This window comes from Elephas maximus, chromosome X (genome assembly GCF_024166365.1).
Source record: "Elephas maximus indicus isolate mEleMax1 chromosome X, mEleMax1 primary haplotype, whole genome shotgun sequence".
NCBI lineage: Eukaryota > Metazoa > Chordata > Mammalia > Proboscidea > Elephantidae > Elephas > Elephas maximus.
In genome coordinates, this window is record NC_064846.1 from 79891141 (window position 1) to 79918942 (window position 27802).

Sequence of the window (27802 nt, forward strand, 5' to 3'; positions counted from 1 at the left end):
TCAACAGAATAATTCTATAAGAAGTTTATTAAAAGTCAGACAAATTAAGCTGACACATGGGTTGTATTTTAGTATTAATATAAATCTACAGTTTGCCAGGAAAATTAAGAACCACAATCCCAACTCTGAGCAAAGACTTTAAAAAGTGGTTAATATCCTGAACAATTTTTATTTTTCTGTGAAATAATTTCTATTTGATCATTTTTTTTTCCCATAGAAGCCTTTTATGTATCCTGAGGTAAGCTTGCCTGATACTTGTATCTTGAGGCAAGTCTAAAATGAGCTGCATCCACAGATTAACACGCTTTATGTCTGCATATAAATGAAATCAATTGTCAAAAGAGGCAAACTACTATGTAACTAGTTACGTCTGACCAGGCAAGACTGCAATCAGTGTATCTATATACACAAACTAATTGCTCATTTACCAAATAGTGTAAAACCAGATAAAAACAAAACAAAACAAAAAAACCCACAATTCCAACTCATAGCGACCCTACAGGACAGAGTAGAACTGCCTCATAGAGTTTCCAAGGAGTGCCTGGCAGATTGGAACTGCCGACCCTTTTGTTAGCAGCCGTAGCGCTTAACCACTACGCCACCACCCAGATAGTTAACTTATATTTCATACATAATGCCCTCTCACCTGAAGGTTGACAGTCTTCATACCTTCGGGAAACTCTTCTTTCGTCTCCTAAAAAAAAAAAAAAAAAAAAAAGGGCTAAGTCAAAAACTGATATGCTGATTATTAGCGGATCACATCTTAATCTACAAAATCATACTTTGACCACCATCCCTTCAATTAAAATTTTTTTTGTTGCGTTCTTCCACTCTTATGGATTAGATAATTACATATACTGAAAATAAGGGTTGCTGTCAGCATCCTCGGAAATGTTACCGTCTAGAAAAGTCTTACTTTAAATGAAAACTGGGTAGGTATTTCTGCAGAGTATCCTCAACATTGAAGATGCTCAATAAATGGCTGGGGAATGAATAAAACTTTCAGAGAACAAAGTTAAGATAAATTAATGCATTTGAATACCAAATTTTTTCAAACTAAAGGGTATGCCTGGCCTACTTAATCAATTAACTAGGAAAGAGATAAAATAAACAGAAAGAAAAATATATAACTTGATAAATTTACCTTTCGTTACATACTTTCTAAAAGGACATACCTGGGTTTCTGTTCCTTTTCCAAATCCCCAAATCTTATTATTTGTCTTTAATACATGAAATAAGTTTTTCCAAAAGGGGAAGAATCAATTTTCAAAGCATATTCCTATTTTTGAAAAATAAAACTTTTTATGGCACTCACTTATTAAGACAGGATTTAAAACAGACCCTACTGAAACACACAATGCATTAAGCAAGGTTCATTTTAAATAGTACCAGCTATGTGGTAGGAAAATCATGTAAAGTAACTAGAGATGAATTAGTCCACAGTAAAACATTTTATACTAGCCAACTATTGGTGCCATTAGCCACCGATTGATAAAGGCTGATCAAATACATATATTATGTACTTATCAGGTGAAAAAATACCAGTGTCCTACCATATGCCGCAGCCCAGACAACAGGGACAACTGTTTTATTAACATCAGAGTCCTCAAGCTGTGCCTCAGGGAGAGAAGTTCCTTCCTCTTCCCCTACAATGACTTCCATGTAAACTTCATCTGCTATTTCAGCGCAACCTAAATTTTAGAAATAATTGTTTGTTTATAACCCCAAATATTTAATAAATGGGTAAAAATTCCAAACAATTTATATCTTTCAACTGTCAAGATTTCAGTTTGGTTAATTTTTAAAAACTATATATTGGGCCCTTTCTGAGGCTAGTGCCACTGGGAGGTAATCATTTAAGAAAGTTCTTATTCTTCTCCTAGTCCTAAGAAAGTGGCTTTTTGAGTATACGAAATGTGTGCGCTTAAAATGTAGCGACTGATTTTTACAGTCTGTCAGGCATTACTAGTTTATAAAGTGCTGGTCTTCCGTGAGTTTGCCTGATGGCTCTTTGATACTCAGAAAAAATTTCTCACAGAAAACAATCCTCGAAAGCGGTCCGTGCTATCCCACACACTGTAGCTGAAATGCAGGACTGCACATGTAAAAAAAAGTCAAATGCTAGTTACTGCGTAAGTTTTAAAACTTAGTATCTTATACACATATATACATATGCTGGTGCTCAAAAATACGTGGACACCGGTCAAAAGGCAGGATTTTACAAGAGAACTTACTGAGGGAAAAAAAAAATTAAGTGAGGTTCATTAAAAAAACTCTAGTATAATGGTAGGGGCAAAAAATTTAAATCTAGAGAGCCACTTAATACATTTACATGAAATTAATATCTATATAAAAAAAAACCTATTAAATAAAAAATCTGCTTGAATGTATGATTTTGATTCATACCCTGGGATCATCTATTCACTACAGAATAGAGATGTGTGTGTGGCGGGGGTAAACCTCTTCTCCTAAGCTTCTCTTCTTTCCAACCCTCAGAAAGACACACTGGTCTAGATTTTCCACAGCCCCATGGAGTTCTGGTTTCAGCTAATCTAAGCTTCAGTCTCCCACTTCCTACTCCACCCTTTTCCTGACCAATGAGTAAAATTTAAGAATTTAGAGACTAAATAGAAATTTTTCCCTTCAGCTCTTTTCCTAAATGGGTTGGGATATTCAGCTCCCCACAGTGTCTAGGGTAGGAAACTCGAGGAGTGGGGATCAGAGCGCAGCACAGGTAAAGCCTCACATTGGTGAGGTAATGCAGGGACATGGTGCTGCTTGCCCTTCTAGGACCAAACCAAGCAGTGTTTCTCTCAGCAAGGCAAGATGACTACAGTAGCCTTAGGGAAGGCCTGTGTTCCCATACCAAGGCTGAAGAGAAAGTATGCAGAGAGGAAAGAAATGTTTTTCTAAGTAAAGTGTAGCATGGCAGGCAAGGAAACCTAAGGAGCTTTATTCATCCTGTGGTACTTAGCCCCAAGAAAGTAAGTACTTGGGGTCCATCAACAGCACGGTAAGTAAAGATCCTGGTAGCATGGCTTGGAAGAACATTTACTCAGCTAACCCTTCAGTGACAGGACAACCACCAGTTAACCCATCCACTGCTGAATCCAGAAAGAGACCAACAGTGCTCACTGTCACGTAGAAAGAACACCAGCTGTGGAGTCAGACAGATATGATCTCAAATGCTGTCTTCCCCACTTAATACAGGAATGATCTTGGACAAATTATTTAACTTCCCTGAGCCTTTTCTCCTTCCATAAAACAGTGATAATATCACAAACTTTGGACATGAGTTGTGAGAATTAAATGAAATATATGCAACATACCCAATAATGCCTAGTACAAACTGGGTACTCAATAATTATATACTTGTGAGCGCCTCTGAAGTCAAGAACTAACTATATGTTGCTCATCTCTCTGTTCCTAGTATAGTACCTGACAAGTAGTATTTCTTGTTTGCTGATTTCAACAGTACGTGTATGCATAAATGGTCAACATGACCCTTCCCCTTTAAATTACTTACAGCAAAGGGTCAGGTTTAATTTACTGAACTTTGTTCCTAAATAGTGCTTGTACCTCAGAGATTGCAATTTTTTTTAAGAATTGCGTGATGGTTGCTGATAAGTCACTACAGTGCCTTACTGATATCATCTTCCTCTTGAGAAGAATCTTTAACTGCCATGTAAACCATCTTCTCCCGCTGCATTCGGCTCTGGTCAAGCACTCCAGCTACAGAATGTCCACTGGTGTACTCACTCTCTGTGACAATTTCTGTTCCGCCTTAAAAATTGAAACACATATCAAAATAGAGCAGTATCATGGAGTAACTCCCTTATGTAATAAGGGGAGTATGTAAGAAATATTTTCGCTTAAGAAAATATTCCAATGTAAATTTTAAAGTGTCAAGAAAATTGGCGTATAAATCACACTTGAAATTTCCAGTCGTCACGGAGAAATAAGAACAATTGCTAATATCTATCATACTTTATATGCCAAGCACTGTGTAAATTTTTAAGGTCCCTGGGTGGTGCAAATGGTTTACACTTGACTAGCTGAAATGTTGGTGGTTTGAATCCACCCAGCAGCGCCACCGAAGAAAAGCCTGACGATCTCCTTCTGTAAGATTGCAGCCACTGAAAACTCTGTTGACACGGGTCGCCATTAAGTCGAAATCGACTCAATGGCAATGAGTTTGTTTGATTTTTGATATAAGTCTTTTACATATATTTACCAATTTAATCCTCACAACAGCCCTATGGAGTATCTATCATTATAAGCCATTTTATGGATGAGAAAACTGAGGCAGGGGGAAGTTGAGTAATTCACCAAAGATCACTCAGCTAAATGGCAAAACCAGGATTAAAATCCAAGCAGTTTGTCTCTAGAATCCGTGCTCTTAAACACTCACTGTATTTTTCTACTCTAAACCAAACTCTCTCCCCACTCACTTGTTTTGCTATGTTCAGATGCAATACACTACTTATGTTTGAAATAATCCATAAATGATATATTCTACACTCCTGTTTTATATTCAAACAATTTTTATATATTAATCCCGAAGAGACCTATAAAAAAAAAAATCTGCACTTTGAGGATGATTTCAGAATACACCCTAGAAAAGATAGGTTCTAATCCTTAACTATTATAGAAATAAATTAGCCTTTGTACCGATTTCGACATCATCTTCAGCCTCGGCTTTAAATATATACACTTTTATTACTTCTGAACCAAACTCATCTTCTTTAACATCTTGTGAACCATCACTGCCAATTTTTAATGGTGCGTTTCCCATATGTTCTAATTTCTCCCCAACATCATCCACTGTAAAATATAAAAAGGAAATCTATGTCACTCAAAAATTACCACTGACATTTAGTGGGTGTTCGGGCATAAGCGCAAGGTGCAATGTGTTAACCATCTACCAACCATATTCAATTGATTATTATGTAGCCATTCGAAGTATTATGTTTCATGAAAAAATACTATACAAGATCAGATATACTTACATAATTGCAATTATATAAAACTTATTCACAGATGGCAATTTATGTATATGAAATAGTAATCATATCGCTTTAATTAAGCCGATTTGGGAAAAGATTAAGTAATACCCCATCACTTTCAACCTTTTAAGTTAAACCCCCACACCAAAACTAAGAACAGATTAGGACATATACCACATACTATTCATAAAAGGAATCCACCAGCCACTCCTTGGAAACCCCATGGGGCAGTTCTATTCCGTCCTATAGGGTCACTATGAGTCGGAATCGACTCGACTGCAACGGCTTTTTTTAAACTCATAAAGTGAGCTCACATAAATAGTTCCCAAATTAAACAGCAATTGTTTCTAAAAGCCATTAATGTAAGAAAACTAGGGTTTTAAAAAAAAGAGAAAACACATAGAATGTGCAAATGATTTTAAACAAGTTTTTCAGAATTATAAAATCTTAGTAAACATTCTAATTGCAGCTGAGTAAACAAATGACAACTTCAGACTTGAAATTTTGTACACTTCTAGATTTAGCAATGCATGATATATTTCAAAACCATATACAATAGTAAAACAAGATTTAAGACTATTACATTTTAAGTATACTTAAAAAACTTGACTCTGCTGTACAGGCGGCTTTAAGAGTAACATCTAGTTTTACATGAATACTAAGCATGAACTATGCAATGAACACATATTAATCAACTTTGTTTTCTGACCATAAATAATAATCGAACAATATATTCTCCCCAAATATTATCCATCAATTTTTTTACTTCAATTCTTGCCCCTATAAAAACTGAAATGTAGTCTAAATCAAAGATCTGCTCATCATTTGTTGTTGCTGTTGCTAGTCGCCTTCAAAGAAAGTACCATATACGAACTGTAGAATCTTGAGACCCAGACTACATCTAAACAATTCTAGAACTACAGTGTTGTAAGTTTCATTAACTCAGTATTCTTTTCTAAAAAATAATTTCAGAAAGATCTAAATGGGTCAAAGCACCAATTTTTCCTACTTCAGTTTCAAATCTGACATAACTTCAAAAATGTTCTTTTGGCCTTTCAAAATGGTGAAATATAATAAATTTCAGAAATTCTTTTTATAACACAAAGCTACTTTAAATTTGTGATTAAATGATTCCACACTATTTTAAGAGTTCAAATAGTTATTATTATGAAAGAACATACCCAAATGATCAAATTAAAGAGATTAAATATTTTTATGTCATCACATAATTCTATTACTACATTATTTGAAAATATTTTTTAACAATGGGACAGACTAAAATGAAATGCAAAAATGAAGTATCTGATATTATCGGTTTAATAGTTTCTCTTTTAAAATATGTTGAAAGTGTAAGATCATAAAAACAAAAGTTGGATAATGTGAGATCATAAAAAAAACAAGAAAAGTTTTTATAGAGAGTACTTTTTCAGTAATTGGGAGTGTGCAGCAAGGTGTATATGGGTTTTTGTGTGAAAGACTGGCTTAATTTGTAAACTTTCACTTAAAGCACAATAAAAATTATTTTAAAAAAGTACTTTTTCATTCTTGAAAATAAAGACAGGATATACAAAAAATTCACAAAGTATGCAAAATATGTATCTCAAGTTGGAATAACATAGTAAATTAATAAAATAATAAAAATATTTTCATCTGACACATAAAATATTGCTTTATAATACTTGAATGGTTTGAAGTGACCACAGTTCCGAGATAAGCTGAATTAAAACTGTAATTCACAAATTATAACTCCTGAAACAAAACACATTTTTTATCACTTCTCAATAGTTCTGCACCATAATTTTAGCTTAAGTATTGAAATTACCATTGCTATTCTGATTCTATTTTCTGCTGTTATTCTGATTCCACTTCTACCTTTCCTTAAAGTCCATATTGAGTCTTAAACTATATCCATTATCTTCTCTTTAGATTAGACTCTTCTGAATGAACAATACCGAAATGTATTGAATAACTTAACTTGTTCCATATTTTAAGTTTACAGAGCACAAGGCTTTTAAAGGTGTTGGCATGTAGGCAGAGTTTTAAGAGAAAAGCCATCAACTTGACCACAATTTAGTCTGTATATATCCTTTGTAAGAGAAAACACAAAGTTAACAAAGACTTTAATATATTCAATCAACTGACTTTAGAAACAGATTCGCAAAGACTCTCCTTAACTCATTAAAAATACCTACAATATAAGCTTAAGATTTTTGCTTGCTGTAAAGCATGCAATAGCCACACCCCACAATGCCTTCTCTTAACCCACGTGACAGTCCAGTCAGCGGTGAGCTGGCCATATAACCCTACTGGAATACAGTCTACACAGAATTCTACTGGACACTACAGCATAAAGGAGTAAAGGTGCATTATCTGCCAGCACTGCAAAGTTTGCTAATATTTAATATTCTTTTACATTCCATCAGCACAATTTGAATTATTCAACTTTTATTTTAGCAAAATGTAAAATACAACATTCTCTTTTAAGGAGTAAGTAGGCTTTTTACTTTACCCCTTTTATTATCACAGATGCCAAAATTATACGGTAGATACGATGCTATCAGTATAAGGATGGAGGCAGGCAATGTGCAATGGATCCGTATTTCACAATGGTGAAAAAAACAAACATTAGTAACACTTAAATTACAAAGGTGTTCCACTCCTAGATATATATTCAAGAGAAAAGAAAACAGTGTATGCAAAAACTTGTACATGAATGTTCAAAACAGCATTATACGTAATAGTCAAAAAGCGTAAACAACCCAAATATACATCAGCTGGTAAATGGATAAACAAAACGTGGTATATTCATACAATGGAACATTATTCTGCAATAAAAATGAAGTATTAACACATGATGCCACATGGATGAACCTTGAAAATATTATGCTAAGTCAAAGAAGCCGGACACAAAAGCCTATGTATTACATGACTTCGTTTATAAGAAATGTCCAGAATAGACAAATTTATAGAGACAGAAACTAGATTAATAGTTGTCTAGGGCTGGGAGGTGGAGGAATTGGGAGGTGACTGTTTAATGGGTGTGAGGTTTCTTTTGGGGTGATGAAATGTTCTAAAATTATGGTGAAGCATAGGAAGCACTGAGTATCTGTTAAGGGAAACAGAAAATTTGGCAATGGATACCAGTGATGGTCGCACAGCATGATTAATGCAACTGGTGTCACCAAATAGTACATGTAAAAAATGTTGAAGTGGCCAATATTGCTATATATATTTTTACCACTATAAAAAACGATTAAAATATTAAATGGTTGTAATGGTTGCACAACTCTGTGACCACACTAAAAACCACTGAATTGAACACTTTAAATGGACGAATTGTTTGAATGTGAATTATACCTCAATACAATTGTTACATTAAAAAAATTACAAAGGTGTTAACCTTTTTTCCTTTACCCCGGAAATTAAGAAGGTTTGAATGACATTCCCAAATTGACCCTAGCAAGGTATTTTGCTTTATACAAAATTATGTTCCTGAAAGAAATATAAACTAGTTTTCATGAACAAAAAAATTCTTTAAGTGCCATTATATTGACTCATTATTTAAAGGAAACTTTTCACAAAGAAAATGTTGCTGTTGTTAGGTGCTGCTGAGTTAGTTCCAACTCACAGCGACCCTACATACAACAGAACAAAACACTGCCTGGTCCTGCACCATCCTCACAATCAGTGCTATGTTTGAGCCTATTGTTGCAGCCACTGTGTCGGTCCATCTTGTAGAGGGTCGTCTTCTTTTTTGCTGACCCTCAAGTGTCTTATAAGTGTTGGTTATATTTAAAGTAGGACACGTATGAGGCAACTTTAGACAGTTATCATATATTAATTTATGAGTTACTTAGAACACGTGAACTCAGTTATACCTCAGATATTGAGAGAAGACAAACTCCCTGCCTCCAAAATGTAGCTATTGAAGAGGTTTCTTTATAAGAATATTTAGGGATTCAAGAATAAGAGAAAGGTCTTCTGTTTTGAGTCCTCAAATTTATCTCTTGGATTTTGAGAAAATCTCTATTTTGAAAAATACCAGAAAAGAGGACCTCCTGAATTCACATTGAAGCCCTTCAAAGCAATTTGCTCTCTAAGTCCTGAAGGATTCGATAGCTGATAAAAAATCATCTAACCAAAGAGGTAAAGAAAAGAAAGTGCAGTGAAGATTAAGGAAGAGATGGGGAAAATTAAATCAAAATAGAATGAAATAAATCAATGAAAGAGGCAAGAAAGAGTAACCAAGTCCTAATTTGAATATTATAACCATTATAAAAATGGTCAAGGATCTAGCTGGTGGTAAGACAAAAGATATGAAAAATACTTCATTTTTGTGTTATGTATATTCTATTCAACTCAACGGCAGTGGGTTTTTAGTGGGTTGGGGTTATTCTCCATAACAAAAATAATTATTTCAGTTTTAAAGGAATTTTTTTAAAAGTTGTTGCTGTTGGTTTATTAATGACTAAGGAGTTAATTAATGCCCCCTAAAATGACCCTGGAAACCCTGGTGGTGTAGTGGTTAAATGCTACAGCTGCTAACCGAAAGGCTGGCAGTTCGAATCCAACAGGCATCCCTTGGAAACTCTACGGGGCACTGTCCTATAGAGTCGCTATGAGTTGGAATCGATTTGACAACAATGGGTTTGCTTTTTGGTTTTTTGGGAAAATGACCCCACAGCAACTCTAACATTATTAGAGCAATACATTGTTCTTTTTAATTTTCATTCTAATTCTATTAGACTGGAATTAGATAGAAATCCTTTGCGTTAAATATATACGGAAAGATCAAGATAAATATCCTAATTGAAAATATTCTAGACATGTTTTTTAAAAAGTGCTTTTGCAAAGTTAAATCATAATATACCTCAAGGTATGACTATTTACAATATATGACATTTAAATTTTAGGCCACTTTAATACCAAACAGTTTAATTTGATGGATAACTTTTCTGAAGGCACATTGTATTTATTTTAATACACAGGGACTATCAACTTTTGCCATGCCATTTTATATGATGGCCATAACCATGATTTTCTTTAATTTTTTACGTCAGGCTAGTTATCTAGTGCTGCTATAACCGAAATACCACAAGTGGGTGGCTTTAACAAACAGAAACCTATTTTCTCACAGTTTAGGAGGCTAGAAGTCTGAATTCAAGGTGCAGGCTCTAGGGAAGGCTCTCTCTCTCTGTAGGCCCGGAGGAAGGTCCTTGTCTCTCCGGGCTTCTGCTCCTGGGTGACCTTCACGTGGCTTGGCATTTCTCTTCCACCTTTTGCTTCTTTCACTTGCTTAAGGCTGACTCAGAACACCAGGGCTCTACTAATTCTGTCTCATTAACATAACAAAGACAACCCATTCCCAAAGTGGATCAGAACCACAGGCAGAGGCTAAGATTTACAACACGTATTTGTGGGGGACAGGATTCGACCCATTAACAGTTGGAAATAGCATACTGATTTAGTAACCTACATCAATTTAAAGACAAGCAATATTTGCAGACAAGTCTTTTAGTGGCTTAAATCATTATTTTGAAAACACTGTAAATATTCTCCTTTAAAAAAGGAAAAAAGTTAACATGCTAGACTTCAGAATTGTTTTACAAATTATATAAACCTAGTTTATTTTTAGTTTTAAATTCACTGATACACACATATAACATACTATCACTTTACATACACACATAGACACCCCACAATGAACAATTTTTCTATTTTAAAAAGAATAGAAAAAACCCATCCTGGGAAAAGTGAAATGTCTGTGTCTAATCTTTGCTACTTGCAGCATGATCCTTTCAAATTTTAGAGGAACAGACCCATTTCTATCTCAAGCTACATTAAAATTTGTCATGAGATTATTATTGTTTTTACTCAAGCAAACCCACTACTTAAAAATGAGAACAAAGTATTTCCATCTTCCTCCTTCAGATGGAATGTTTCAAGGACCTTATAAAGCAGTTTGACATAAGCTTGAAGTATTTTTGCATAGAATATATATACATATTTAGACATAATATAAAACAGGAAGAACTGTAGAACATGATCTGAGTTTATAAATTGATTAGAAGTATTTACTAAAAAAAATACATTTCTGAACATATTATGCTTAATTCCTAAGTCAAACTGAACTAACAACTCCAGCGCCCACCACAGTAAAAAGAAAATAGTGGATATATAAAAGAAATTTTTCATTAAAATGTATATCTACTATTAAATTATCATTTAATATTCTTGTCTGAACTTTTCAAATCTATATTTCTGTTTCTAAGATATTAGTAAATGGCAATTCTTACTTTATTTTAGGTACGGATTTTCACCAAGTAAATTTAAAAAATGAGTAAATTTTAAAAAGCAGGTTCAACAACTTTGAAAAAACTTTTTCCAAGAAAAGGTTTACACGTACCCACGGAAAAAAAACCTTCTTTCATGGTTACCACAGACTGGGGTGGAAGGGAGAGAAAATTCCTAACTAGGTAGAAAACGTGTTAATAATTGGTAAAGGGAAAGGCAACACACAATATGGGAGAAGTCAGCACAATACGACCAACGCAAAGGAAGACACGGACAGGAACACAAGAATAAAGGGCAACTACAGTAATCACTATAACAGAAACAATCCTACAATAAGAGTTAACAAACAGTAATTTCTGAATGGATGCAGAGGTAGATAGGCATCCGAAAGAGGTGTGGAAAGGTGGGTGTAAGTGAGCACACCCAGCTCAGGTATAGGTTTGGTTGTGGTTATTTCTACATACATATTTGTAGGTGCTACATGTATATTAATACACAAAATAGAGCATACAAGGGCACAGTCATGGAAACTTCTTAACCATGACCAAACACCTTGCAGGATGAAGTTCTTAGGATTGAGGGTGAAGGACCATAGACTGGGGGGACATTTACGTCAATTGGCACAACCTAGTTGATAAAGACAATGTTCTGCATTCTACTTTGGTAAGTAGCATCTGGGGTCTTAAAAACTTGCGAGTGGCCGTCTATCTAAGATACAACTATTGGTCTCATCCTGTCGGGAGCAAAGGAGAATGAAGAAAACCAAAGACACAAGAAAATATCAGACCAAAGGACTTATGGACCACATGAACCACAGCCCACATGACCCTGTGACCAGAAGAACTAGATGGTACCGGGCTACCACTACTGACTGCTATGGCTGGGATCACAACAGAGGGTCCCAAGTGGGAGAAAAACATAGAACAAAAAATCAAATTCACACAAAATGCTAGACTTACTGGCCTGACAGAGACTGGAGAAACCCCTGAGACTATGACCCTAAGATACCCTCCTGACCTAGAACTGAAGCCATTCCCAGAGACCACCTTTCAGCCAAACAGCAGACAGGCTCATAAAATAAACAATAAACACCTGAGAGAAATGTGTTCCTTGGAACAATCAATTATACACTATCAAAAGGACAACACTTGTCCAAAAGCAAAGATGAGAAGGCGGGAAGAGGCAGAAAATCCAGAGGAAAGGAAATGGGGAACCCAGGGCAGAAATGAGGAGAGTGCTGACACATTGTGGGGTATGCAACCAATGTCATGGAAAACTTTATGTACAAACTATCCAATGGGCAACTAATTTGCTCTATAAACTTTCATCTAAAGCATAATAAAAAGCTGAAAATAAATAAATGTAAGCCAAGTGGCAACTAAGAAAAAAAAAAAACTGTTTTTCGACACCCCCCTACCCCCACATGACTTTTACTGCATGTATCCCCCATCTCATAAATCCTTTCTAGGTTATATAACCAACACCCCCCAATAATTATGGACTTTATGTTTCACTTACAAGATATCATTAAGTAGTCTTCAGTAGTGCTCTTAACATCATCATCATCATCGTCATCGTCGTCGTCGTCGTCATCTTCGGTTTTTATAGTAACTGTAGAACCAGGAACACCACCATCTGCTTGAATCACAGTTTCCGTATCCGAGTTAGTTACAAGAACCTCCTCTGATACCATCGTGGGAGAGTCAACTCCTGAAATACAATCCTGGACCACATGTTCTAGGTGTCCATCAGGACCAGTAACAAGGTCAGCCACAAAAACCTGCTCAGGTACCCTAACAGTTTCTGTAATTAGCTCAGAAGTCAAGATGTGATCACCATCATCTTCCTCCAAATCTTCTTCAATGGCAACATCTGCTTCGAGTACAGCTTCAGGCACAATCACACCTTCTGTTACTACATCAGTCTCTGTGATGATATCAGGCCCATGAACAACTTCGGCCGCAAGGCCATGATCAAGAGTTATGCCATCGTCTGTGACAACGTCAGAAACTAAGACAGCTTCAGGAACTGAGACAACAATATGGTCTCCATCTATATGTGCAGTACCAGCCATTCCAGCCACTATAATACAAACAATTATCCAAAAAGAAGTGAAGTTATTTTATTAATTCACAGTACTTTAATCTAGCAGACAAACAAAGTTTTTAATATTAAAGAGTCCTGTCCAAACATATCATTTAAGAAAAAAAATCACTGACAATTTAACTGCCATAAAAACCCTCACTAAACAGAAATTGGGGTAAAAAAAGGTAGGCAAAAACGATGTTAGTAAAATCTAAATTAACACCTTAAAAGAATGTAAAATGTGCTTTCTTTTCAAATAAAACATAAAAGCCACAATGAGATAATACGACACACCAGTTAGAACAGCCAAAATAAAAACCAATGACAACAGCGCAGGCTGGTGAGGCTGCAGAGCAGGTGGGTCTCTCACACATTGCTGGGGGGATGTAAAATGGTAGCAGGCACTGTGCAGAATAGTTTGGCAGTCTCTTACGGAACTAAACATGGACTTATCATACAACATAACAATTATACGCTTGGGCATTTTTCCCAGAGAAATTAAAACATATGTTTGCACAAAAAACTGTACATGAATATTCATAGCAGCTTACAGTAAAAATTACTTATAGTAGAACAAAATTGGAAACAACCTAATGCTCTTCAACAGGTAAATGGCTGAACAAACTTCAGTACATATACTTACCATGGAATATTTACTATTCAGCAATAAAGAGGAGCAAACTATTGATACATGCAACAACCTGGATGAATCTCCAGATAATTACGCTGAGTGAAAAAAGCCATTTGCCTAAGGTTACAATACAGTATAATGTATGAATGGAATCACCTACATAGCATTCCCAAAATGACAAAATTATAGAGTTGGAGAATGAATCAGTGATGCCCAAGGGCAGGGTTGTGTGTGAATATATAGGGGTAGCACGCATATGATGATGAAACAGTTTCTTACGTTGACTGTGGTGGTGTTTACATGAATTTATACATGGGATAAAATTGCATGGAACTATATTATCTCTCTTACACATATACACACACACGAATACATGTAAAAAATGGTGAAAACCAAATGAGATCCATAGTGAATGAAGTCTGTAGGCTAATTTAATACTAATGTACCAATATCAATTTCCTGGTTTTGATATTGTACTACAGTTAAAGTATTTAAAATGTCACCATCGGGGGAAGCTAAATGAACGGTACATGGAACCCTTAAAAAAAAAAAAACCCCAAACCCATTGTCATCGAGTCGATTCCGACTCACAGTGACCCTACAGGACAGAGTAGAACTGTCCCATAGGGTTTCCAAGTAGCGACTGGTGGATTCGAACTGCCGACCTTTCGGTTAGCAGCTGCAGCTCTTAACCACTAGGCTACCAGGGTTTTCCATAGGACTCTATGCAGTATTTACTCAACTTCCTGTGAATCTACATTTTCAAAAATTAAAAAAAGACACACATAAAGATAAAAAATATGAATATGTTAAATATTACTAGCTTAATATATTATTAAATATGTATTATAAGCACAAAATCCCAGAACTTCTTTAACTTGTTAGAATTACTACATCCAGAAGTTGGAGGCATATTTCAACCCCTGATTTGGGGAAACAAACAAAAATCAAAAAGCTAAAATAATTTAGACTAATGTTTGGTTTGACAAACAATGTGTCAAATTCTAAATTAGTAAATCTGCAGGAAAACTTTAATATTTTTCTTGAGCAGCAAGGTAAACATCAATTCCCCTCTTCCTCCCACTTTGTAAATATTGTATGACCTTAAAAATGCCTTTGTGAGCTGTGAGGACCATAGTCTCAGGGAACATATAGCTCAATTGGCGTAACACAGTCCATAAAGAATGTTCCACATTTTACTTTGGTGAGTAGCGTCTGGGGTCTTAAAAGCCTGTGATTGGCCATCTAGGACACTTCACTGGTCTCACCCCCTCGGGAGCAAGGAGGAATGAAGAAAACAATGGAAAGATCTGTCCAAAGGACTAGCGGACCACATCTATCATGGCCTCCACCAGACTGAGTCCAGTACAGCGGGATGGTGCCCGGCTGCCATCGACTGCTGACAGGGATCACAATAAAGGGTCCCTGACAGAGCTGGAGAAAAATGTAGAACAAAATTTCTAACTCAAAAAGAAAGACCAGACATGCTGGCCTAACAGAGGCTGGAAAAACTCTGACAGTACGCCCTCCCCCTCCACCGACGCCCTTTCAGCTCAGTTATGAGGCCAACTCCTGAGGTTCATCCTTCAGCCAAAGATTCAACAGGTCCACGGAACAAAACAAGACTATAGGGGCGCACCAGCCCTGGCGCGACTGGAAGGCAAGAGGGAACAGGAAAGCTGGTAATAGGGAACCCAGGGTTGAGAACGGAGAGTGTTGACATGTCGTGGGGTTGTTAACCAATGTCATACAACAATGTGTGTACTGTTTGATGAGCAACTAGTTTGTTCTGTAAACTGTTTGATGAGAAACTAGGTTGTTCTGTAAACCTTCATCTAAAGTTCAATTTAAAAAAAAATCCCTTTGTGAGGAATCTATTAAGTTCTGCCTCCCTGAAGAGGTACTATGAACAAGTTAAGAAAGTTTGTGGACCTGGTTGTAACAAAATTTCTACAGTAAATAATCCAGTACAAAGCCGATTCCACATAATGATCACTTTCTATTAAGTGGTACCTGTAAGAGTGCCATTTCCTATGCAATGTTCACTATTATTAACCAGTTAATTATGAAAGTTAGTTAACAAGTCAGGACAGAGACCAGTGAACACTATGAATACCCCAAACCATCAAAGTATAAGGTAAGGAGGGAGAGCTGAGCTTTCAACATAGCTCTTAGGATTATCTTCCTTTGAATCCTTTTGTAGCCTCACTTTTTTCAAACTTTCACATAAACCACCAGTACCGAGTTCCAGTACCAGTTCCCGTTGAGTCGATTCTGACTCATTGTAACCCCATGTGGTGCAGAGTATAACCATGCTTCATAGTTTTCAAGCCTGTGACCTTTTGGAATCAGACTGCCAGACCTTTCTTCTGAGGTACCTCTGGGTGGGTTCGAACTGCCAACCATTCGGTTAGCAGTCAAGCACTTAACCATCTGCATCACCCAGGGACTCTACCTAAACCACCAAATTACCCCAAAAGGACACAGTCCAAATCCCAGGGCTCTACTATACAAAAAGAGTATGTATAAACCAAGTACGTTCTATTCACTTGTTACTCCACTGGCCACTTCAGAGTCATTTCAGAGATTGTTATTAGCTGCCATCAAGTTAGCTTCCAACCTGGGCTTTAATTGGCTGAGTTTTGGAACTAGATGGGTGTGCCTTTCTTCCTAGTCTGCCTTAGCATGCAAGCTCTGCTGAAACCTGTTCAGCATCATAGCAACATGCAAGTCTTCACTGTGCATAGAGTGGTAGCTGTGCACAAAGTGCACTGGCCAGGAATTGAACCCAGGTGTCCTGCATATAAGGCAAAAATTCTACCACTGAACCACCACTTTCCCCATATTCCAGTGATGGGGGATCAAATTTGGCATTCAAACAGACTGGAAATGTGGTTTGTAGTGTCAAAGAGAAAACTTAATAACAGACATCTTACTTTGATTTTAAGGTTTTTTCTTACCCACAAAATTGAATATTAACAGTAAAAATTCCTGACCCAAAATTAATCCCGCCAGAAGCGTTTTTTTTTTTCACCCAAAGTTGCTAATCTTTTCTTTCCTGATGGAAACCAGACTTACTTAATTTAAATTTCAAAAAGTATCACTGCTACAGGTGGGGGAAAGGGCAAAGACCACTTTATGATCTGATTATCAGTTGATCCCAGTAAAAGGGGTTTCAATCATGTTAAGATTAATCTTCTATTCTTATCCCCCCTCATCTCTTTATAAACTTCATTGTAACTATCCTACTTCAAACCATTTTTTTTTTACTAAGAATGGTCTCCCCCTTATATGAATACAGAATAATTGCTCAGAATAGACCTTATGTTTCAATTTCTTTGAGTTTTGATTATTTTTAAGAGTAGTAAGGAAAAATAAAATGTTAAGCCTTTTGCAAGTCAAAGATTTAAAATCTGTAAAATTCCATTTATTTTAGAGCATTGCTAGAGGTTAGTTGGATTCCTGAGTGTAGACGCTAGGGAAGAACAGAAGGAAAGAGTAGCTCTAGTGCTGGCCAGGGTTCAGATTAACATGGCTGGGAGAAGTCTAAGAAGATGGAATAAGTGCCTTTAGGTTCACCGAGCCTCTACTGTAATAAGTACCTACAGCTCAAAATAAATCAGGTCTCACCCAGAACAAATCCAAATATGCTTGTTCACTCTGAACCAAATGATCTCAAGGATCTTAGACTGAGAACTGATCAGACCCCACAGAATACAAGCAGTCAAAATACTTAGACCAAGATCCAGTAAGTCTCCTATTAAAATTTGCTCTTTCCTCTTATCAGCTCAGCTGCTAGCTTCCACTGACTTTCTGAACAGTCATTTATTTAGCTATACGCTAGCTGTATTCATTGAGCACTGCCTATGCACCAAGCAACCCGCTAATACTTTTACATATGTCATCTCATTGAATCCTTACAATACGTGCATAAGGTGGGTACTATCATGCCCCGGTTTAAATATGAAGGAATTATTGTTCAGAGCTTGCCTATGGTTTAAATAGCTTGCCTATGGTCCAAGCTGGGAACTGAACCCACAGTTTGGTTCAAGACAGACTTTTTTTCTGATTGTGTATAGAAGGAGGGGAAACCCTGGTGGCGTAATGGTTAAGTGCTATGGCTCCTAGCCAAAATGCCAGCAGTTCGAATCCACCAGGCACTCCTTGGAAACTCTATGGGGGCAGTTCTACTCTGTCCTATAGGGTCGCTATGAGTTGGAATCACCTTAAGAGCAATGGGTTTGGTTTTTGGTTTACAGAAGGAGAAAATAATTTATTTACTCTAGAGAATGTTTTTTAAGAGACTTACATGGGTTAACCAAGTAAGGCACTACTAGAGGAATAGTTTGAGGTAAACAGTAAAAAGATGTACAACAGTCACTCACTTAATTTCAAAGCATGTCATTAACAGTATTACATGGCATTACAAAGTTTCCTCTCACTAGCTTAACGAATTACAAATGATTAGGAAAAAAATCATTTATAAATTATAAAATCAATTAAACAACCAGGTTAACAGTAATAAATCCTAATTTCAAGTATTTTCCATTTTACTAAAGTTATTTCATTAAATGTGAATACCTATAACTTCACCAGAGCAAAAGCATAAAATTTGGTATTTGTTGGGTCTGTCCTGGACCACCATCCAAGGCTGTTCAGCAACTTAAGTCCCAAAGCAACACTAGTTTGTTGGAGCTCTAAAATTTTAAACAACTATTAAATTCAACAAAACCAATTCTAAGCATCTCTGCTTGGCACAGTGTTAAGCATTTGGCTGCTAACCAAAAGGTCGGCAGTTTGAATCCACCAGCCGCTCCTTGGAAACCCCAATGGGGCAGTTCTACTCTGTTCTACAGGATTGCTATGAGTCAGAATCGACTTGATGGCAACGGGTTTGGTCTGATTTGGTTCTGTGCCATTACTTGGCTACCTCTACCTGTGAAGGCTAAACTACAATGTTTCACAAATATCATTAATCTGTGGAGTTTCAAACATCTAAGATTTCATGATAACAGAAATTTAAAGAGCATTTATCTTAGTTCTAACACAATTTTAGAATTTAGAAAGTTTAACGGGTGTCGGGTAACTAAGCATATGGTGGCTGCTTTCAGAAGAAATCTAAGTTACCAAGGCTAAAATTTCTGTTGTCAAATGTCTTCCCAAAAACAGCCCCTTTAGGTTTAGACCTGTTTGACATCTTTGCATTTTATACAAAACAAAGGAAAAAAATACACTTATGTATGAAATTGGGTTCAAAACTGTATATCAAAAAATATATACAGTTGCTGCCTTCTAAGAGTTCAGAATCTATTATCAAGGACAAACGAAAACCTAACTTATATTTTAGGTCAACATCGTATCAAGACAAAAACTACTGAACATTACTCACATTAGTCTTGCTTGATCTAATTCGAAACTCAGCAGAATAACCTTACCAAAATGTAAATACAATTAGTTGCCATTAATTTATATCCCTAAATTTCAAAGGGCATAAAAATGGAATTAAAAAAGAATCCATCCTTAAATGTGACAAAAGCACGAGCAGCCAAAGACGAAATAGAGAAAAGGACCTCACGGAAATGAAATACTTTTGTTCATCAAAGGAGTTTATCAAAATGTGAAAAGACAACCTGTAGATTGGAAGAAAATTTGGGGGATATTCCAGTAAAGGTCTAATACGCAAAATAAAATACTTCTACAGCTTAACAACGACAAACAACTAAATAAAAAAAAACCCATTAGAAGGGCAATGATAAAAAAAAAAAAGGGAGGGGAGACAACAGGTGTTGGAGAGGTTCTGGAGAAACAGGAACCCTCATCCTCTGCTGGTGGAAATGCAAAATAGTACAGCCACTGTGGAAAATAGTTTGGTGGTTCCTCAAGAATTTGAACATAGAACTACCATTTGACCCAGCTATTCCACTCTTGGAGCCCTAGTGGCACAGTGGTTAAGAGCTATAGCTGCTAACCAAAAGGTCAGCAGTTCGAATCCACTAGTCACTCCTTAGAAGCCCTATGGGACAGTTCTACTTTGTCCTATAGTGTCACTATGAGTTGGCAATCAATGGGTTTTATTCCACTCTTAGGTATCTACCCACGAGACTTAAAAGCAGCCAAGCAAACAGACACATGTACACCAGTGTTCGCTGAAGCCCTTTTCACAATAGCCAAAATGTGGAAAACAACTCAAATGTCCATCAACAGATGACTGGATAAACAAAATGTGGTATATACATACAATGTGGTATTACTCAGCCATAAAGAGAAATGAAGTCCTGATGCGTGCCACTACATGGATTAACTTTGCAAACATTACGCTGAATAAAAAGACAAACACTGTATGATCTCACTTATATGAAATAAGCAAATATATAGAAATGAAAGATTATTCATGGTTACCAAAGGTGGAAGGGAGGGAGGAAGGGAGAGTTTTTGCTTAGGGGGCAGTGAATTTATGCTAATGGTAGTGGAATAATTGTTTCACAACTTTAAGAATGTAATCAGTGTCACCAAATTATACATGTAGAAATTGTTGAATTGTTGGTGTGTGTTTTGTTATATACATTTTCACTGTAATTAAAAAGAAAAGTAACTCATCCACAAAAAAACCAGTGACCACAAAACACTCCTGGGCAGCTGAATCATTAAGAGGTGTATTATGAAAAACAATGGCTTTAAACCTTTTTCTCATATAAATATTATTATTTGCTCTATAAAATTCATTTTAGAAAGGGCTTTTAAATACTATGAAAATACCAGTAAAATATCCGGAAACCTTAAGTTAGCAGCTGTCAAACTTTCCATTTTATTACTCCTAGAAAGACAGGAAATAAAGAAAATTTTTTCTTTCTATCCCATAATGTATCTTTCTGAGTATACATGTAGGTATGTATATAAATTATGTGTAGGTGTTTGTGTGTGTGTGTGTGTATTTTTCCCAATTCAAATGAAAGGGACTCCAAGAAGATGTAGTGTTTATTCTTTGGCTTCAGGTAACCCTTGGCATATTGCCACATGCCTCCAAGGACACTCATACCCCAGTCTAAGGAAGAAAGCATTAAGTTAAACACAAAATTGTTTTAGAGCATTAAAAATATTTCAACAGCCCAAATGTCTATCAACAAATGAATAGATAGACAAAATATAGTATAACCACACGACGGAATGCTATTTGGCAATTAAAAGGATGAAATACTTAAAAAAAAAAACCAAACCCAGTGCTGTCGAGTTGATTCCAACTCATAGCGACCCTATAGGACAGAGTAGAACTGCCCCATAGAGTTTCCAAGGAGTGCCTGGCGGATTCGAACTGCTGACCCTTTGGCTAGCAGCCATGGCACTTAACCACTACGCCACCAGGGTTTCTGAAATACTTATACATGCTACAAAATGGATGAACCTTGAACACTTTATGCCAGGTGAAAGAAACTAGATACACAAGGCCCCATACTGTATGATTCCATTTGTATGAAATGTCTAGAATAGGCAAACCCATAGAAACCAAAAGTAGATTAGTGGCTGCCTAGGGCTGGAGGCAATAGAGACTGGCTGTTAATGGGTATCAAGTTTCTTTTTAGGATAATGAAACAGTCTAAAATTATTAGTGGTGATCATTACACAACTCTGTGACTATATTAAAAACAACCGAATTGCAAACCCTAAAATAGGTGACTTGTATGGCATATAAATTATGTCTCAATAAAAAAAAAAGAAAAAAGAATGTATACAAAAATATTTCTATATCCACATTCTACTTCTCTCGCAAATAAAGTATTTGATGTAATAAGGAGTTAATTAAACTTCAAGATATTTAGGAGGAACAATGAAAAGGAAGATAAGAGGAACACCAAGTAAACATCCACCAACACCAAACATTTTTTCATCCTTTGGAATGAATCATATTTCAGTTGCCAAGAGGACTGAAGGAGGTTCTGGCATTTACCAAATACTATATGGTATTTGGTACTATATGGTAGGTAATATGTTGTATTAAATGAAGATCTTATTTTAAAAGGTAAAAAAATTAAAAGTTGACATTTCAACCAGAACTTATTTACTATACTGAATGAAGTTTAAGTGTTCCAGTATTCTGAAAAATATCAAGTCTCCAGCCATAAATTCATAAGAACACTTCTAATTTAGCTCTTACTCTTCAGCACTGTGTCTTTCTTTTAGAATTTATTCCTGTACTTTTTTTCATCCAACATCATTTCTAAATCATCTAGAATCAACACAACTCCCTTCTGGCTCTAGCAGAAAAGAATCCACAATTCATTTCTATTTCATCAGTTAACTACTCATCACATCTAATCTTTATCCACCCAGTTTTATTCATCATTCAGAAATATTGATGAATCACAGTACTGGAGAGGACCTTACATATTATCAAGACGTAACTTCACCAAGTTTACACAATTAAGTTAATAGCACAGGCAAGACTAGAATCCAGTTCTTCTGACACTCATTACAGTGGGCTTTTCTACAGGGATCAAAAGACATATTCAACTGTATTAGCCTAGATCAGTAGTGGCATATTCTTAATTGAGCAAAGTATCACTAGTTCCAGTCCCCCATCCCTAACTTTAGCTCAAACAAGCCCATGACGCCTCATGTTTCCCATTTACTGTTTATCCCGACTTCCCATGTCTTCTCTGCCCTCACTCTGTATCTTCAATTCTAATCATCCCGGACTCTCATACTTCAGATATCTCTATCGCCTCTGTAACTCAGACCGACCCTGCCCAAGTTCAGTTTGTGGACCGTCAATGGAGCCGTAACATCTTCTTCAAAATGACTGCTGTTAAGAAGCTACTGAAAAACCTGACCACAAAAGTAGGGAGTCTCTTCTTTCTTTAACAAGAGAAGCGTATGTTACCGGTAACAAATTTCTGAGGATACAGCATCAAAGTATAATTAATCACCTAGTGCATGATTTTCCCTATATCACTAATATATGCATCTAATTTCTTTGAATAAATGCATTTCCTTTTTGAGCTTTATTAACTACACAACTTAAAATGTATTTTAAAAAGTCAATTTAACATTTCCTACATGCAATAATTGACAAACGCTATCAGAATGTGATGGAATTATGTAAATTTTTCATTATTAGTAATATATTATCACAGATTGATTTTAAGAAGACTGATATAGCTTCACTTTAAAAAAAAGTAAGTTCTACAGATGTTATTTCCCAGTAAAAGAACTATTTCTCATTGTAAACATTCACCCTTTCCTCAATTTAGTTTTGATTTTTAGTATATTCTGACTTTTAAAGAAGAAAAAAAATACTACAAAGAAAATGTTTTACCAAAATCCTGCATAATCATGGTATGGGCCATTCTAGATTCTGATGTGTGCAATCCAAGACTTCCACCACCTGGATCCATACTTAGCAAAGTTCCTTCACAAATCTCTGTAAAAGAAAGTTTTTTTTAATAGTTTAAATATATTTAGGCCAAAGTCAGTTTTTTTGAGGAAAAAATGGAATTTAAAATTATGTCCCTCAACCATTGTGCAAATCTCATTACAAAGGAAAACAAAACAAACAGAAACTTCGATGCTTTCTTTAGATGACGATCATAAATAAAAGGGCCACGTGGCAGTAAACTTAAGGGGATGAAGAATAAGACATAGTAAGGGTGATCAGGCATAGGGAAATGATAGAAGCAAGCAAGCAAAAGAACAAAACTGTAGCGCTGAGGTTCCAATTAAAAAATAAGTTAGAGAAAAGAAAAAGAAAAACAAGATGACAACGGACAGTAGTTAGGATATTTATACATTACTAGAGGACTCAGATGTCTAGTATTAGTGAATTTCATCCAGTGGCTTTCCTCCATTTCTTCCAGACCCAGATCAGCCCTGCAGGCGAGCTCTGCAGATAAACGTATTCACCTCTGGCTCCCAGGGTTCTACTTATAATGTAAAATGTTCTATCCCAGTTTCCCTGGAGTTCTTTGAACCAGTAAGGACTTCTGGCCTCACTCTACTATATTCTCTTGTCTCACAGTTTTGAGGACTCATGAAACATGACTGCTTCCTACATATGGTAAAGATAAGATCAATCACATATAAACATTTAACAAACTGTTTCTTGCGCATATCTTTTACTTATATTCGTACAACCAAATTTTTTCAGGATGGTTTTGAAAACAAGGGCTCAACGTATTTCATTTCAAGTGACTTAAGTATATTTAAGATCATCAGATATTATGGAACATAAAGGCAGATGCTGTCATTCAATATATTTCTTAGAATTACATATGTGTATTTTCCCTTCAAACACAAGATTCGAAGTGAATCAATCAAAAATACTGTGAATTTTATAAGGCATTTATCTCATTTTCAGTTAGGAGTGTTTAATAAATTGGGTTATATTACACAAAAGATGAGGTTACATCATTAATGTATGTTTTAGAAAGCTGCTATGTAAAAAGAACAATCTATTCTTAGATTCTATAAGTACAGAAGGATCACAAAGGTTTTCATCTTGCCTTAAAGTTCTATAGGCATATAGGCGGCAGCAGTCTCACAGGGTATCCCCTATCAACATTTTGAGTTGTGTACATAAATATGCTACAGCAGTAGGTGACATTTGTATATATCAAATGATTCACACAAAATTACTTTACCTACATGTGAGCGAAATTACCAATTCCTTAAGACATTCTTAGCATTATTTTGTCTTTTTACAAGTACCGGAGAATTGTTTTCTGCCTTGCTGTTATGCAAAATGAGGCCAAGAGAGTTTGCAGTAAACAGCCTGTGTGTTCACACAGAAAAAATGCCACAAGTACTTATTTTTAACATTTAAAACAGTGTCTGTTTTGACTTTAATTAGAGTAATTGCTTTCTTTATCCTATAACTAATAATAACAATTACAAATGTTTTGTTTTTAAACTTAACTTTAAGTAATTTAAGCATTAAGCGATCTGTTAATCACCTTAATATGAGTGTCTCCAAGAAACTGTAGATTTTCTTTCATATTGTAAAATAAAATCTGCAGCAATTTCTTTTTGTTATGTTTCCTTCTGAACTATGTTATTTTCTTTGTGAAAACGTTCTCTTTACCTATTGTAAAAATACATTGGAAATTAGAAATTTGATATTTTAAACCAAATCTCTTACACAATTCAAAAATGTTTTTCTTTACATTTTAACTTGCAGGGTGAGGTTGGGAAGGGCTCATATGCTCAAATCCGAGTTAATCTAAAAACAGCCAAAGGAATTCCAACAGAAACATAAGCAATGTTATCACACTTAGAATTCAAACACTCGATTAAATCAAAATCTTCTCTAAATCACATTTAAAAAAAAATCACTAGCAAGACCTTATTTTGTAAAGTGAAAGCGAACCAAGGGCAAGCTTTATCCTTGCCAAATGCGTGGAGAAAAAGCTGCACTAACACTCAATTAAGTGTAAAAATTATTAATACTCCGAGTAACTGTTATGAGAAATACCGCTATATAAATCCAAAACAAACAAATTGGGACACCTTTTTTCTCGTATGGGAAGTTTCAATACGCTCAATAAGAAGAAATGAGGTATGAAAACAGTAATGTGTCGAGTATTCCATAACCAGCAGATAGCCAGGCTTCTCAATCTTCTCAAGAGTATATCTCACATCCTCAATGAATAGAGGTAACCGACCAAATACGCTTCAAGTAAACATCTTCCCATCGATGTACGGGGATCAGAAATCACGAAAAGAAAATGTTACTCTCGTCTGTCTCCTCTAATCGGAGCTCAGTCAGGACCTGGCTTCTCAGTGATATAGATGGGGTGAGGGGTAGAAAAGAAACCCGAAGGCGGCAGAGCAAGAGGACGCCAAAGTAGTATGTGCGGAGATAGGAGACAAAGGAGCCCTGGCAAGTAGCAGTATTGCAGCTTTGGACGCAGCCCTCTTCCCGCATAAGTCTTCCTTTCCCACGGCCATGCCAAGTTTCAATCGTTTCGAGCAGAATGCTCGCACGTGTCCTCTCATATATTACCCATCTGAATAGATCTTAAACGGAACGAGGGTGGAAAGGTAGAGACCTAAACGACAAGAACGACCCTTCCCCTCCGCCCTCCTCTCACTTGGCGCAGCGGTCGCCACCGCTGCTACCCACACGGTGCTGCCCAAGCCCTCATCCTCCTCCCGCTCCTTCTGCCCGACTATGTGGGAGACGGCTGGGAATCAAAATGGTGGTGTTTTAGTGGAGGCGACAATCGCCGCACACAGCCCCCCAGGCTCTGGCGGCTCCCAATCCCCGTCAGATGCCCGATTCGGTGCCACAGTCTGGCAAAACGCCGCCATCCTTCGCGCATTCCGAAGGCTACCATTAGCTGCCGGCTGAAGGCGGGGGCTTAGGTGGGGGAGGGGGCGCGCGGAAGGGAGACGCGGGGGGCAGGGTCGCCGAGAAAAAATCCCCGGGGGGACGCCGCATTCTTCGCTTCACTGTTTTGTTTTCCGCCATTTTCCCATCACTCTAAACCACCGACGGCCTCAACGACGGCTCTCGCTCCCAGGGGCTCTGGCCTAGGGGAAAAAACGCTTGGCTGAGGAGGAAACACCGTCTTCCCTCTCTGCCTCCAGCCGCTAGCTGCGGCTGAGAAGCAAAACTGTCCGCCTGAGGAGGAGAGGCTTAGGGACCCGATGCCACTTCCATTGTTCCTCTCGCCCTACTCTACAACGCTGGGTGCAAGCCTCTCCTCCCTTCACACGAAAGCCACTCAGCGGAGCGATCCCTAGTCCCTCCACTTTCTCCTCAGGAGTCTCCTTACCTGCCGCCGCCACGGCAGCCGCCAGTTGGACTCTGACCGCGCTCGGGATTTCTGCGGGGGGCGGCAGCTGTGGGTCTGTAAGGTCCTTGCATTCGGGTTTCCGAGGTCCCACAGCCCGAACCAATCACAAGCTACCCTGCGTCTGGGAGGCGCGCCGCTTCGCCCTCCTTTATACTGCCGCTGACTTGCTGAGGTTGCATTACATCACGCTAACCTTCTGCAGGGTAGGGGGCCGAAAGGGGGAGCGCGCGCAGGCGCGCGGGAGCCCGAGAAACCCGCGCTGGGCTTGTGCTTGCAGACCCCGCGGGCTTGCAGCCGGGGCTGTAGCTCACGCCGAGCCTAAGTGCGCAAGCCCAGATCTTGGCGCGCCCCTGAGGAGTTTCCGTGGGAAGATGTTTTCTGTTTTCCAGGTTTCTCAAAGGAGGGAAGAGGAGGAGAGGGGAAATCAATGCCTGGATGAGCACTCACTGAGCCTTTAATAGATGTTGGACGCTGTTAAAAAAAAATGTCTTTCCTACTCTCGAGGATTAACCTTATCAGTATGGTAAGAAGTGTGATCCCCCAATAAAGCCTGTGTCTATTTTGAAATTTCCCTCCCTCCCTTCCTTCATTCCTTTCTTTATATTGCCTGATGGTAGACCATTCGATGAAGAAAGTAGAGTGAAGAAAGGGGTGGAAAGGAAAGGTGGACATTGCGCAGATCGCAAGGAACCCAACACTAGGTATCTCTTGAATGAGTCACTCTCAGCTTGTGTCTGCACTTAAAAGATGGGAGAACAGTGAGAAATAAAGTGGATGAGGGGTAGGGAAAAGACTGATGAGATGTGACTCAAGGTACGTGGAGACTGGATTGCGTTTGCAAACGGTTTTATATTCTAAGAATTTAGCTTTAATACTATGAGCAATTGGAACCAATGGCAGTGAGTAAGCTGGGAAAGGATACGATCAATCCTTTGGGAAAAAAGAGAGAGACAACAATTTTTGCCTAAATAATTCGAATATTTACAAATAAAACATTT

The 27802-nt window shown here is 37.2% G+C and overlaps 1 protein-coding gene across 2 annotated transcripts in view; it reads right to left on the reverse strand.

Moving 5' to 3' along the window:
- ZNF711 (zinc finger protein 711) overlaps positions 1 to 26885 on the reverse strand; it is a 30486-nt gene extending 3601 nt beyond the window's left edge. Inside the window, exons 1-7 of one of the 2 annotated variants that reach the window (XM_049873271.1) lie at positions 26784 to 26885; positions 23327 to 23431; positions 12819 to 13382; positions 4672 to 4824; positions 3646 to 3783; positions 1554 to 1691; positions 647 to 694 (exon numbers count right to left, since the gene is read on the reverse strand). In XM_049873271.1, the coding sequence (XP_049729228.1) occupies positions 647 to 694; positions 1554 to 1691; positions 3646 to 3783; positions 4672 to 4824; positions 12819 to 13382; positions 23327 to 23405 (1120 nt within the window). In that variant the 5' untranslated portion in view covers positions 23406 to 23431; positions 26784 to 26885. Of the gene's footprint in view, positions 1 to 646; positions 695 to 1553; positions 1692 to 3645; positions 3784 to 4671; positions 4825 to 12818; positions 13383 to 23326; positions 23432 to 24959; positions 25088 to 26783 lie in introns of both variants that reach the window. The other variant, XM_049873272.1, reaches the window with a different exon arrangement.
- Between the last annotated feature and the right edge of the window lie 917 nt (positions 26886 to 27802).